The 12,479-nt window shown below is 40.3% G+C and overlaps 2 protein-coding genes across 2 annotated transcripts; both read left to right on the forward strand.

Annotated features, from left to right (window-relative positions):
- The first annotated feature begins 1,864 nt into the window (after positions 1–1,864).
- LOC145470354 (E3 ubiquitin-protein ligase TRIM45-like) lies at positions 1,865–4,738 on the forward strand. The gene is made up of 2 exons (XM_081454191.1): positions 1,865–1,902; positions 2,487–4,738. Exons 1-2 carry the CDS (start codon positions 1,865–1,867, stop codon positions 4,720–4,722), a joined length of 2,274 nt encoding a protein of 757 aa, XP_081310317.1. The 3' UTR covers positions 4,723–4,738.
- A 3,489-nt stretch (positions 4,739–8,227) lies between these two features.
- Positions 8,228–11,302, forward strand: LOC145470194 (E3 ubiquitin-protein ligase TRIM45-like). Its single transcript, XM_081454026.1, has one exon. The coding sequence runs from the start codon at positions 8,244–8,246 to the stop codon at positions 10,455–10,457; it is 2,214 nt and encodes a 737-aa protein (XP_081310152.1). The 5' UTR covers positions 8,228–8,243; the 3' UTR covers positions 10,458–11,302.
- The last annotated feature ends 1,177 nt before the right edge of the window (positions 11,303–12,479 follow it).

The raw sequence follows: 12,479 nt of genomic DNA on the forward strand, positions 1-12,479 counted from the left end.
TTATGATTTCTACGTTCCGCAGGCTTAATTTTTGTAACAGTCTTTTTCATAATAACGTTGAGACCTAAAGTTAAGCCTCATTTTAAGATCATTACATACTAAGAACACACCCCAGGCTGAGAGTTACTAGAAGAGAGCTATTTTGTCACCCGTGTGTGAAAGAACAGTATTGTTAAAGTATGTTAAAATTATGACTTCAAGCTACTGCAGTTTATACAGGTAGCTACAGGGTGAAAATTAGCAAAATAATATCTTTTTTCCTTGTTTGAACATATTAAAACAATGAGCTTGTGTTATTGCATGGTTCATCGTACAACATCTTTTTTTAAACCTCATTCGACAGAAAATGGTAACTTATAACTCACTTAACTTAAGTTGTAAATACAGTGAAACCTGTATTAAGCGGACACCCTCGGGACCTTCCCAAGTGTTCGCTTAATAGAGCGTGTCCGAAAGGTTTATAACAATTTTGCCTTGTTTGTTAATAATTAACATTCAACGGTTCCTCTGTACTGTAATAAAGTTCCAGGTTGTTAACGAAGCTATCCAGATTTCAAGTTCGTCAGCTTTCATTACCAACTTTAATTTGTTTGTGATAATTCCCTTTCCATACAGCAACGATAATTCAGGTACATTTAATTGACTCTTTCAAGGACGTAATCCAGTGCCACATTGTCAATTCAGTCCGGTGTCCGTTTAATAGAGGTTTTTAACAATATAAATTAGCAAAATACAATATATTTTAGCGGCGTCGTCCGCTTAATAGAGGTGTCTGCTGAACAGGGGTTCGTTATAAAGGGAAATATAACACGCGCGTTAATTTCGGGGTAAGTTTCCGCTTAGTAGAGGTCTCACTGTATAATGTAAAAATAAGAACCTTCAGCAGCAGTCCGAATTTAGCATAAATTGCGATCAAATTCATTGTTTACAAATGCATGGCTTTGAACAGATCGGGCTGAACTGGTCGAAAGTGTTCCGCTTCCAAATAAAGAACTTAGTGCCAATTTGAATAAAAGTTTTGGGCTACAAAAGCTCTATGACTGTAATTTTGCCTTTGATTTTAAATTCGTAAAGTTGTGAGTGCTGTTGCAAGGTGAACTACTTCAGCACAATTCGTCAAATTTGCATATTTCTGGTTGAATTAATTTCATGCATCAGTTGTGCTCATCAGGATGCGATGCGTTCTGAAGTAGTTTTCAGTATGGCTTTTTGTCTTGTCTTGCACGAAACAGCACCGGAAAAGACTGACTGTACTTCCCGCTTGACTGCATAGCATGGTGTGGTGGGGCGACAGTTAGCCCCACAATTCCATGCTTCGTTTTCTTTGCTCTCGCTCCAACTTGCGCGCGGCCCCGTTGCGGAAAAAGCTCTAGCTAGCCGGCGGGAACACTTGCTACGCAGAGTCGAGTACGTTTAGGATGTGATAACCTGCTATTCTAGGTGCAAACTTTCACAAGGGGGAGAGTTGGAGTAGGAATTTGCACTGCTCTGAATGAACAAATGAGAAACGCGCAGACTTGAGAAAAACTGAAATTTTGAGACTTAAGAAACCTTGTTTTTTACGTTTTTCATTATTCTCTAACGTTGTTACTCCATGACATCATCTTTTTATAGTGTTATGACCAAATTACGATTTGAGCTAATCTAGTAGTTACTAAGGTGGTTAGATCGAATTTTTGAGTCTTTCAGCGACCAGCGACAACTACAATGTTGTAAAGAATTTTAACATAAGATAGCACCGCGAGAGAAATATCCTTTGTTAAAAACGCTATGAATGCTTTAGGTTATCACAGCTGATTAAGATCCTCAAGGTTACTTCTACTGAATTATTAGCCATTGTTTACAATTAAAAACTGTCGTGAAAATGTATATTGTACCTCTCCTCAAAGGAGCTACTTCACGGTTTGTGCATCGTGAAAAGTCTCTTCGTTTGTAATCCGTGTCAATCTTCTCAATCCTTAACAATCCTTGTTCCTTTATGGTTTATTATTATCTCTTTTGTGTTTTTCTATCTGACTAAAGACTATTTTCAAGTTTCCTTCAAATTAAAGTTAATTTTGTACTTAAGAATGATTTTCGCCTGCCTAAGAGTATATAGTGTGGGCATGAAAAATATAAATTCTTACAAGCAGAGTGTGTATTGGCCAACATTTTACTACCACCTCATGACACTTCGGATTAAAAGTGGAGATATTTTCTGGGGGGAGGGTTTGTCTCTTTGTTTCTTTCTTTTGCGTAGACCGTCTGTGACGAAAATGAAAAATACGACAAGCATTTCCGATTTATCAACTACTTAGAACCTCTTTACTGACCCTTGGATTCACATAATTATCGATGCAAACGCTCAAAAGACCAACCAAGGCTTCACTCAGACATCAATAATTTTGTGACATTTGATTGGCTCCAAGCAGACAGTTATGACGTTAATTAATTCGGTTTTCTCGGAAACTAAAGTAAAACCTTGATGCACTGAGTTGTGTTTCGAGAGCTTCACTAAACAAGCGACGCCTAGCGGTGGAGTCCCTTTTGAAAGACCTCAAGAAACATCTTGAATGCTCCATTTGTCTCGATACCTACAACCAACCCAAAACTATATCCTGTCTACACACATTTTGCTGTCAGTGTTTGGAGAATCATGCAAGAGCCAGCCACAGACAAGGAAAGTTCCGCTGTCCAGAGTGTCAAACCCAAATCGATCTACCCGAAGGAAATCGTTTCCAAAGTTTACCGAGCAGTTTTTTCCACAACAGTTTGTTGAGTGTCCTTGCCGTTCGTCGGAGTGGCGATGGAAGTAACATCGCTTGTTCCCAATGTAGGAAAAACAACTCTCAGATGTACTATTGCTTTGACTGTGGAAAGTTCATGTGCCCAGACTGTTACAACGCACACGAAATGCTGAACGCATCGTTCGAAGGACACAAAGTCACGTCAGCGAAGGAGTTTAAAGCAAAAGATTACGAAGCCTTGCTGAAGCGACAACCATTTTGTTCACAGCAGTTCCACGAGAGAGAAATCACGACATTTTTCTGTATTTCCTGCCAAGTTTGTGTTTGCCAAATTTGCATAGTCACGGATCACCGAAATCACGACATCGTTTTACTCGACAAAACAGCTCATGACGAGAAACCCAACATCACGTCTGGCGCTGAAATGATCAACGAAAGGGTAAGCGAGCTTTGTGAATTGATACGACAATTTGAAGAAACGCCTTCTAAGTTGGAAAACAATATCGCAACCGCTAAACGCGAGGTCTCGCAAGCTGCTGGGCAGATGATCGAAGTGATTCGAGAGAGCGAGCGTGAGGCCATTATATCACTCGAGACAGCACGCGTAACGAGACTTGAGAGAATCAACTCAGCCATCAAGGAAGCTCAGTCTCTGCTCAAACAAATGAAGCAAGCGGTTCAGTTTGCTAAAAATCTGACAGAAAGAAGCTCAAGCTCAGATATCATGAGGAACAAGGAAACTTTGAAACAGCGATTTGAAGTATTGGGTGAAATTGAAGTTCCAAAACATGATGAGACCTCATTCGTCAAATTTACCGCTGCTTCTGCAAAGAACTTGAAATTAGGTTTTATTGAGACAATCCCAAAGGCAGACGCAAATCGATCAACGCTTGAAGGACTGAAGCAAACTCTTCAGGCTGGTGTAGAAGCAGTGTTTACGTTATGCCCCCAAACATCTGAAGGGATGATGATTAACCAGCCTGACCTGAAAGATCAAGTTGAAGTTTTGATTGAACCCGCTAAAGATGTTACAAATGTGATTCTTAGTGAGAAAGGGGACGGTAATGTTCAGCTGAAATTTACTCCAAAAGTACCGGGCGACTACAGTATTGAAATGAAGATCAATGGCGATAAGCTTCCAAGCTGTCCTTTCACAGTGCAGGTGAAAGAACGTGAACTCGTTGTCGTTGGCGAGTTGGACTTAAAATTCTTTGCAGGAGATGAACCCGGATGGCTGGATGGAATCGCTGTTAGTTCAGAAGGCAAGATAGTTGTGACAGATTACTTTGGCGACTGTGTTTACGAGTTCGACAGAGATGGTAACTGTTTAACGAAACGTGGTAGGGAAGGAGCAAATCCCGGACAATTTAGCTATGCGTCTGGCGTTTCCTATCTAAACAAGAACGAGATTCTAATTGCAGATCAAGGGAATCATAGAATACAACACATAAATACTCAGACAGGAACTGTTGTTAAAAGCTTTGGAAAACATGGCTTAGGAAAAGGAGAGTTTAAGGATCCAGTTGACGTTTGTTTAGATGATGAAGGACGCATTGTTGTAACCGAGTGCGGCAATAATAGGATTCAAGTGTTGTCACAGGAAGGAAAAACTATTTCCATACTTGGAGACAGAGGCCCAGAGAAACTCAACAAACCAGCAAGTTGCATTCCTTACAAAAACATGTTTCTCGTATCTGATACAGACAATAACTGTATTAAGGTTTTCGATCAGTCAGGAACTTTCTTGTACAAGTTTGGAAAAAAAGGGAAACGAGATGGACAATTTGACTGGCCGCATGATATGCTTCTAGACAGCTCCAATAATCTTCTTGTATGTGATCATTACAATAACCGAGTTCAGCAGTTTTCTTTAGACGGTCGCTTCACTGGCAAAACTATCACTGATTTACCACGTCCTATTCGAATAGCAACAGCGCCAGATGGACGAATTTTCGTGACTAGCGCCACAACTAACGAAGTATACATATTGAAGTAGTTGCTCCAATAATCAGTAGTTGTCAGTTTGTACCGTCGGAACCTGTGTTGGAAAGCGCGGTCTCCCTGACGTCATGCTCATGCAGCGTTTTTCGAAATTACCAGTGAACTAATCTACTCAAGTATTATGACGGAAAGACTTTAACATCTCAAAGACGAAATTGCAAGGGGAGCAAGTCTTAAAGATCCCTCGTTTTCAGTGTAGTGTTTTAAAGAAGCTTAACACTTTTCTAACATTCGAGGAGGTTTAGGAGTAAAACCAATCCATAATCATGCTTTCCCGGAGGAGGTGGGGAAGGGGGAAAATGTGCACTGCTCTGGATTGACAGGTGGGAAATGCGCAAAGTTGGCGTTAAAATCTGAACTTTCAAAACGTAGCAAAAACCAAAACCAGAGTTGCCCTGATCAATTTGGTTAGTCTAGACGTAGAATAACGCTACAAATTAGGGTTACATGTAATACTGTTTTGAAACATTGATTTGCTTTATAACCCATTATACTTTGTACATTTCGGCTTTGTTTTTGTGAACCCTGGGGTCGTCTGAAAATCATTGGGTAGGGGTGTGCAGCTGGCACACCGAAACCTTTACCCTCTGCCTTTACCCTATACTAGAGCTTGATCAGTTTGATTTTGCAACGCATTAATGCACCAAAAGCCCCTAATCGTAGTCCAATACAGGATAAGTAATACCTTACAAAGTCACTTACGACTTTCAATTTCTATTATAGAACCCCGGGTAAAGAACCCTGTTCTAGACTAAATTATATATACACTATACTAGCCACTTTCCCGGGAAATTATAGCCTTTTCAAGACAACTGTCTGATTTCTATGTTGAAAACAAAAGATATGACAGGCCAACACGGACTCCCTTCGTGAATTGCGATAGCGATGTATTTTAGCCTTCAATTAAATTTTCACTCTAACGAGCGTATCTTTTAGAGATTTGCGTCTGTTATATGATATAATCGGAGGTTAAGTCTAGATGCTTTTCCGTTAGTATCATTTTGTTTGTCCTCCGCCGTGTGTTCTTCGGTGTCCGTTGGAGGACAGTAAGAAGGTGTTTTGGGAGCTCTGTAATCGACATCCTCGTCACCAGATGTACTTGGTCCGAGATATAGCAGTAATTTGTTGTCTGACATCATAGTTGCTTCAGCAGGACCGCTCGGTTTCGATTCTTCACGAATCTCTTTGTTTGAGGCGTGACAACTTTAAATTAAATGTTACCTAGGGAAAGTTAGAGACGTTTCTCAATTCCGTTCCCCCTCCAATAGTTGTTTGGTGATCTTTTTATATCAGGATAGTCTGGTGTTAGGATCGAAGTGTTAGCTTTCCCATTGGTCCTCTCCGAAGCGAGAGGGCCAATGAGGTGTAGGGGATTTTCGATCCGGTAGAGCGAGAAGCTAGAGTGTGTTTCTTTGTAAGGCTAAACTGCCTGAAAACCATACCCTTCACAGCGGCACATACCCATATAGCTTGTCTGATGGGAGTACCCCCTATGGGGAGGGGAGGGGGGGGGGGGGGGCTAAGAACACACCCCAAGCTTTAAGTCACTAAAAGAAGATTGTTTTCTAAACTCGACTTATTAGAAGCTAGGAGCCTAACTTGAAGCTCCAGCACGGCCCCCGAGTATAAATAAAATTTGTATGTATTTATGTAACTGTTTGAAAGAACAGTACTAATGAAGACTGGTAAAATGTAAACAAGAGTTTATATAATTATTTACTCTATCGAATCACTGATCAAATATCTAATGTGACATAGTTGAATATAAATGATGAGCTCGTCTTATTGCATGGACAGATTGTAGGACGGTATTTAGTTGTTTTTTCTTTTCTTTTTTATGATTGGAAGTTAGAAGAGAAACTTCTGAAAACTTAAACAATTGGAAATGGTCTATTAAACTTATAAATGTAATTTCAATGTTGTGTAGTAAGCCGTAATTGTTCGCAAATGTATGGCTTTGAACAGAGCTGAACATATCAACAAGAGTGCTAGTTTGAATAAAATTTTGGGCCCTCAAAGCACTTTGCCTATAATTTTTATCTCTGTTTTGAAATTCGTAAACTGGTGGGATTCTTGCAATTCATAAACGTGAAGCTACTTTTAATTTGCTTGTTCCGGGTTGCATTTGATATGACCTACCGTAAACTGCCGCTTATAAGTCTCCCCCCCCCCCGCCCCCCCTTGGTTGTAGGCCTATCTACCTTTAAACCAGAAAATACACCCGGTTATAAGCCCCCCCTGATATAAGCCCCCTAGCTTTCCTTGTGTTGAATTTGTTTTATTATGTTTTAACGCTTAATTACCAGTAAATGAAAAATCTATTTCCTTAGTTTTCGTTTCGATTAAGAAGATATATCAAACACTCGAGACAGTGTTTCATCGGCCAAACACCTCGAATTGCGTCAAAAATACTCCAGTGAGCGTGGTATTTTCAACTCTCTTCTCGGTGTTCGGATATTCCGATGAAACACTGTCTCTCGTGTTTATATATATTACTTCATAAAATATCATTATATACATGGAACGAAAGTAATGTAGAAAGGCCGTTAATGACTCTGGTCCCATGTTGAAAACACTACCTCGGTCTATTGTTGTTAAGGGCCAGGGGTATTGTTATGACTTCTCATCTATTGTTTCATATTGAGAACCAAGATAGCACCGCGAGAGAAATGTTCTTTGTTCAAAGCACAATGAATGCTGTAGGTTTCCAAAGCTGATTTAGATCCTTGATTATTTCTAATTCCCACCCATTGTTTACAATTAAAAAGGATTGTGAAAATGTATTTTAAGTTCTTTTTTCCATCATCTTAAAAAGTAGGTCTATTACATCACGTATGAACGAGATTACATGCGTGTCAAAAGACATATTATAAAATAACAGGGCTACTACGTGCGCTATCATTGGTCGATAGGTGTGTTTAGATGAGAATATGTAAACACTGTTGTGACGTTTTAGATTCGCGCGTATTTTTTAAGAATAATTTTCTCAAATCAATAGCGCACTTTTTCCATGTTTACATAGCCTCAAATTCTCCAAAGCTAGCAAAGCCGAGACGTTCGAATTCTCTCAACCCTCCTCGTGTTTAGATTAGGCTATGTAAACACGGAGAAAAAGCTCGAAACTTATATTGGCCACCATGTTGTTTGCTTTTTCCCTTTTTACAACCGCTTCATGACACATCGTATTAAAAGTAACGACATTTTTGGGGGTAAGGTTTGTCTGTTTGTTTATTTCTTTAGTTTTGGGTAAACTGTGCGGTAAATGAAAACTACGACAAACGTTTCCGATTTATTAATTACTTAGAGCCTCTTTACTGACCCCTGGCTTCATATCATCGATGCAAATCGCTCAAAAGACCACCTGAGAACACTCTCAGACGTCAATAATTTTGTGGCATTTGATTGGCTCCAAGCAGACAGTTATGACGTTAATTAATTCGCTTTTCTCGGAATCTAAAATAAAACCTTGATGCAGTTGTCTTTCGCAAGTTTCACTGAAACAAGCGATGCCTAGCGATGGAGTCCCTTTTGAAAGACCTCAAGAAACATCTTGAATGCTCGATTTGTCTCGATACCTACAACCAACCCAAAACTATATCATGTCTACACACATTTTGCTGTCAGTGTTTGGAGAATCATGCAAGAGCCAGCCACAGACAAGGAAAGTTCCGTTGTCCAGAATGTCAAGCCCAAATCGATCTGCCCGAAGGAAATCGTTTCAAAAGTTTACCGAGCAGTTTTTTCCACAACAGTTTGTTAAGTCTCCTTACCGTTCGACGGAGTGGCGATGGAAGTAACATGACTTGTTCCCAATGTAAGAAAAACAACTCTCTGATGTACTATTGCTTTGACTGTGGACGGTTTATGTGCCCAGACTGTTACAACGCACACGAAATGTTACGCGCATCGTTCGAAGGACACAAAGTCACGCCAGTGAAGGAGTTTAAAGCAGAAGATTACGAAGCCTTGCTGAAGCGGCAACCATTTTGTTCACAGCAGTTCCACGAGAAAGAAATCACGAGATTCTTCTGTTTTTCGTGCCAAGCTTGTGTTTGCCAAATTTGCATAGTCACGGATCACCGAAATCACGACATCGTTTTACTCGACAAAGCAGCTCATGACGAGAAACCCAACATCATGTCTGGCGCTGAAATGATGAACGAAAGGGTGAGCGAGCTTATTGAAGTGATTCGACAATTTGAAGAAACGGCTTCTAGGTTGGAAAACAATGTCGCAACCGCTAAACGCGAAGTCTCGCAAGCTGCTGGGCAGATGATCGAAGTGATTCGAGAGCGCGAACGTGAGGCGGTTATATTACTCGAGACAACACGCGTGACCAGACTCGAAAGAATTAACTCCGTCATCCAGCAAGTTCAGTCTCTGGTGAAACAAATGAAGCAAGCGGTTGAGTTTGCTAAAAATCTGACCGAAAGAAGCTCAAGCTCAGATATCATGAGTAACAAGGAAACTATGAAACAGCGATTTGAAGTGTTGCGTGAAATTGAAGTTCCAAAACATGACGAGACCTCATTCGTGAAATTTACCGCTGCTTTTGCAAAGGACTTGAAATTAGGTTTTATTGAGACAATCCCAAAGGTCGCAGACGCAAGTCGATCAACGCTTGAAGGACTGATGCAAGCTCTTCAGGCTGGTGTAGAAGCAAAGTTTACGTTATGCCTCACAACTTCTGAAGGGAAGATGAGTAACCAGCCTGATCTGAAAGATCAAGTTGACGTCCTGATTAAACCCGTTAAAGATGTTACAAATGTGACTGTTGTTGAGAAAGAGGACGGTAATCTTCAGCTGAAATTTACTCCCAAAGTACCGGGCGCCTACAGCATTGAAGTGAAGATCAATGGCGATAAACTTCCAACCTGTCCTTTTACAGTGCAGGTGAAAGAACGCGAGCTTGATGTCGTTGGCGAGTTGGACTTAAAATTCTTTCCAGGAGACGAACCCGAATGGCTGCATGGAATCGCTCTTAACTCAGAAGGCAAGATAGTTGTGACGGATGAATCTGGCCACTGTGTTTACGAGTTCGACAGAGATGGTAACTGTTTAAGGAAACGTAGTAGCGAAGGAGCAAATCCCGGACAGTTAAGCTATGCCGCGTCTGGTGTTTCCTATGTAAACAAGAACGAGATTCTATTTGCAGATCAATGCAATCATAGAATACAACACATAAATATTCAGACAGGAACTGTTGTGAAAAGCTTTGGAAAGCGTGGCTTAGGAAAAGGAGAGTTTATGGATCCAGTTGATGTTTGTTTAGATGATGAAGGACGCATTGTTGTAACCGAGTGGGGCAATGATAGGATACATGTGTTGTCACAGAAAGGAAAAACTATTTCCATACTTGGAGACAGAGGCCCAGAGAAACTCAACAAACCAGCAAGCTGCATTCCTTACAAAAACATGTTTCTCGTATCTGAAAGAGGCGATAACTGTATTAAGGTTTTCGATCAGTCAGGAACTTTCTTGTACAAGTTTGGAAAAGAAGGGAATCAAGATGGACAATTTGACTGTCCGGATGGTATGCTTCTAGACAGCTCCAATAATCTTCTTGTATGTGATAGTGACAATAACCGAGTTCAGCAGTTTTCTTTAGACGGTCGCTTCACTGGCAAAACCATCGCTATTTTACCAGAACCTGCTGGAATAGCAACAGCGCCAGATGGACGAATTTTCGTGACTAGCACCACAACTAACAAAGTATACATATTGAAGTAGTTGTTTCAATAATCAGTAGTTGTCAGTTTGTATCGACCCTGTGTTGGAATGCACGGTCTCTCTGACGCCATCCTCATGCAGCGTTTTTGGAAATTACCATGTGAACTAATCTACTCAAGTATTATGATGGAAAGACTTTAATATTTCAAAGACGAAATTGCAAGGGGAGCATGTCTTAAGGATGTCTCGTTTTCAGTGTAGTGTTTTAGAGAAGCCTTACACTTTTCTAACATTCGAGGAGGTTTAGGAGCAAAAACCCAGCCATAATCATGCTTTCCCGGGGGAGGTGGGGAAGGGGGAAAATGTGTACTGCTCTGGATTGACAGGTGGGAAATGCACAAAGTTGGCGAGAAGATCTGAACTTTCAAAACGTAGCAAAAACCAAAACCAGAGTTGCCCTCATCAATTTGGTTAGTCTAGACGTAGAATAACGCTACAAATTAGGCTTACATGTAATACTGTTTTCAAATATTGATTTGTTTTATAACCCATTATACTTTGTACATTTTGGCTTTGTTTTTTGTGAACCCTGGGGTACTCTGAAAACTCAAATCTTTACCCTCAGCCTTTACCTTACACTAGAGCTTGATCAGCTTTATTTTGTAACCCAGTATAACGGGATTATAAGGCACCAAAAGCCCCTAATCGTAGTCCAATATACGCTAACTAATATCTTACAAAGTCAGTTACGGCTTTCAATTTCTATTGTAGTACCCCCGGGTAAAGAACCCTGTTCTAGAGTAAATCATATATACACAAGCCACTTTCGCGATAAATTATAAGCCAGTTATAAGCCAAGTGACTAGCGGGAGAGCTTAAAAAGTGTGCGTGTGTGTGTGTGTGGGGGGGGGGGGGGAGGGTTACATCTGTAAAAAGGACGGGGTTGATCGTCGGAAATTTTGAAAAGAACCCCGTAAGAGGTACCAAGATCCTGTTTTGCGGGCGTGTCTTGAAATGTGTTACGTACCAATTCTAAAACAACACAGTTTCGCCCGTCATTTGTTTCGGCTCAGTACCCTAAAAACTGCTTTAGAAGCTCTCGCTGTGGACCATCTGAGACTGAACTCCCTAAGATGAACGAAAACCGCGTTTTCAACCCCTAAAGGTACGACGGGCACCCCCGTCATTTTTATATGGGAGTTCCCGTTCCGGGGTACCGACCCTGTGTTGTAAAGCACGGTCTCTATGACGTCATGTTTATATGGGATTATGCACAAATTACGATGTGAACTAATCTAGTCAAGTATTATGCTGTGCAGAATTTACATTGAAAAGTTGAAATCGTGTAGTAAGCGTGTCTAAGAGATGTATAGTTTTCTGTGTAGTGTTTCACGGAAACCTTACACTTTTCTAAAAGACGAGAGAGTTTGGGAGATATTGATTTGGCTTACATAATTTAAACCACATTATGTATTTCTACATTCCGCGGGGTTTATTTCTGTAAGAATCTTTTTCATAATAGCGTTAGGCCTAATTAAGTTAAGCCTCATTTTAAATCATTACATACTAAGAACACACCCCAGGCTGAGAGTTACTAGAAGAGAGCTATTTTGTCACCCGTGTGTGAAAGAACAGTACGGTTAAAGTAGGTTAAAATTATGACTTCAAGCTACTGTAGTTTATACAGGTAGCTACAGGGTGAAAATTATCAAAATAATGTCTTTTTGCCTCGTTTGAACATATTAAAACAATGAGCTTGTGTTATTGCATGATTCATCGTACAACATCTTTTTTTAAACCTCAATCGACAGAAAATGGTAACTTATAACTCACTTAACTTAAGTTGTAAATACAATGAAACCTGTATTAAGCGGACACCCTCAGGACCTTCCCAAGTGTCCGCTTAATAGAGCGTGTCCGAAAGGTTTATAACAATTTCGCAATGTTTATTAATAATTAACATTCAACGGTTCCTCTGTACTGTAATAAAGTTCCAGGTTGTTAACGAAGCAATCCAGATTTCAAGTTCGTCAGCTTTCATTACCAACTTTAATTTGTTTGTGATAATGCCATTTCCATACA

The sequence above is a fragment of the Orbicella franksi genome, chromosome 15, assembly GCF_964199315.1.
Source record: "Orbicella franksi chromosome 15, jaOrbFran1.1, whole genome shotgun sequence".
NCBI classification, from domain to species: Eukaryota; Metazoa; Cnidaria; class Anthozoa; order Scleractinia; family Merulinidae; genus Orbicella; species Orbicella franksi.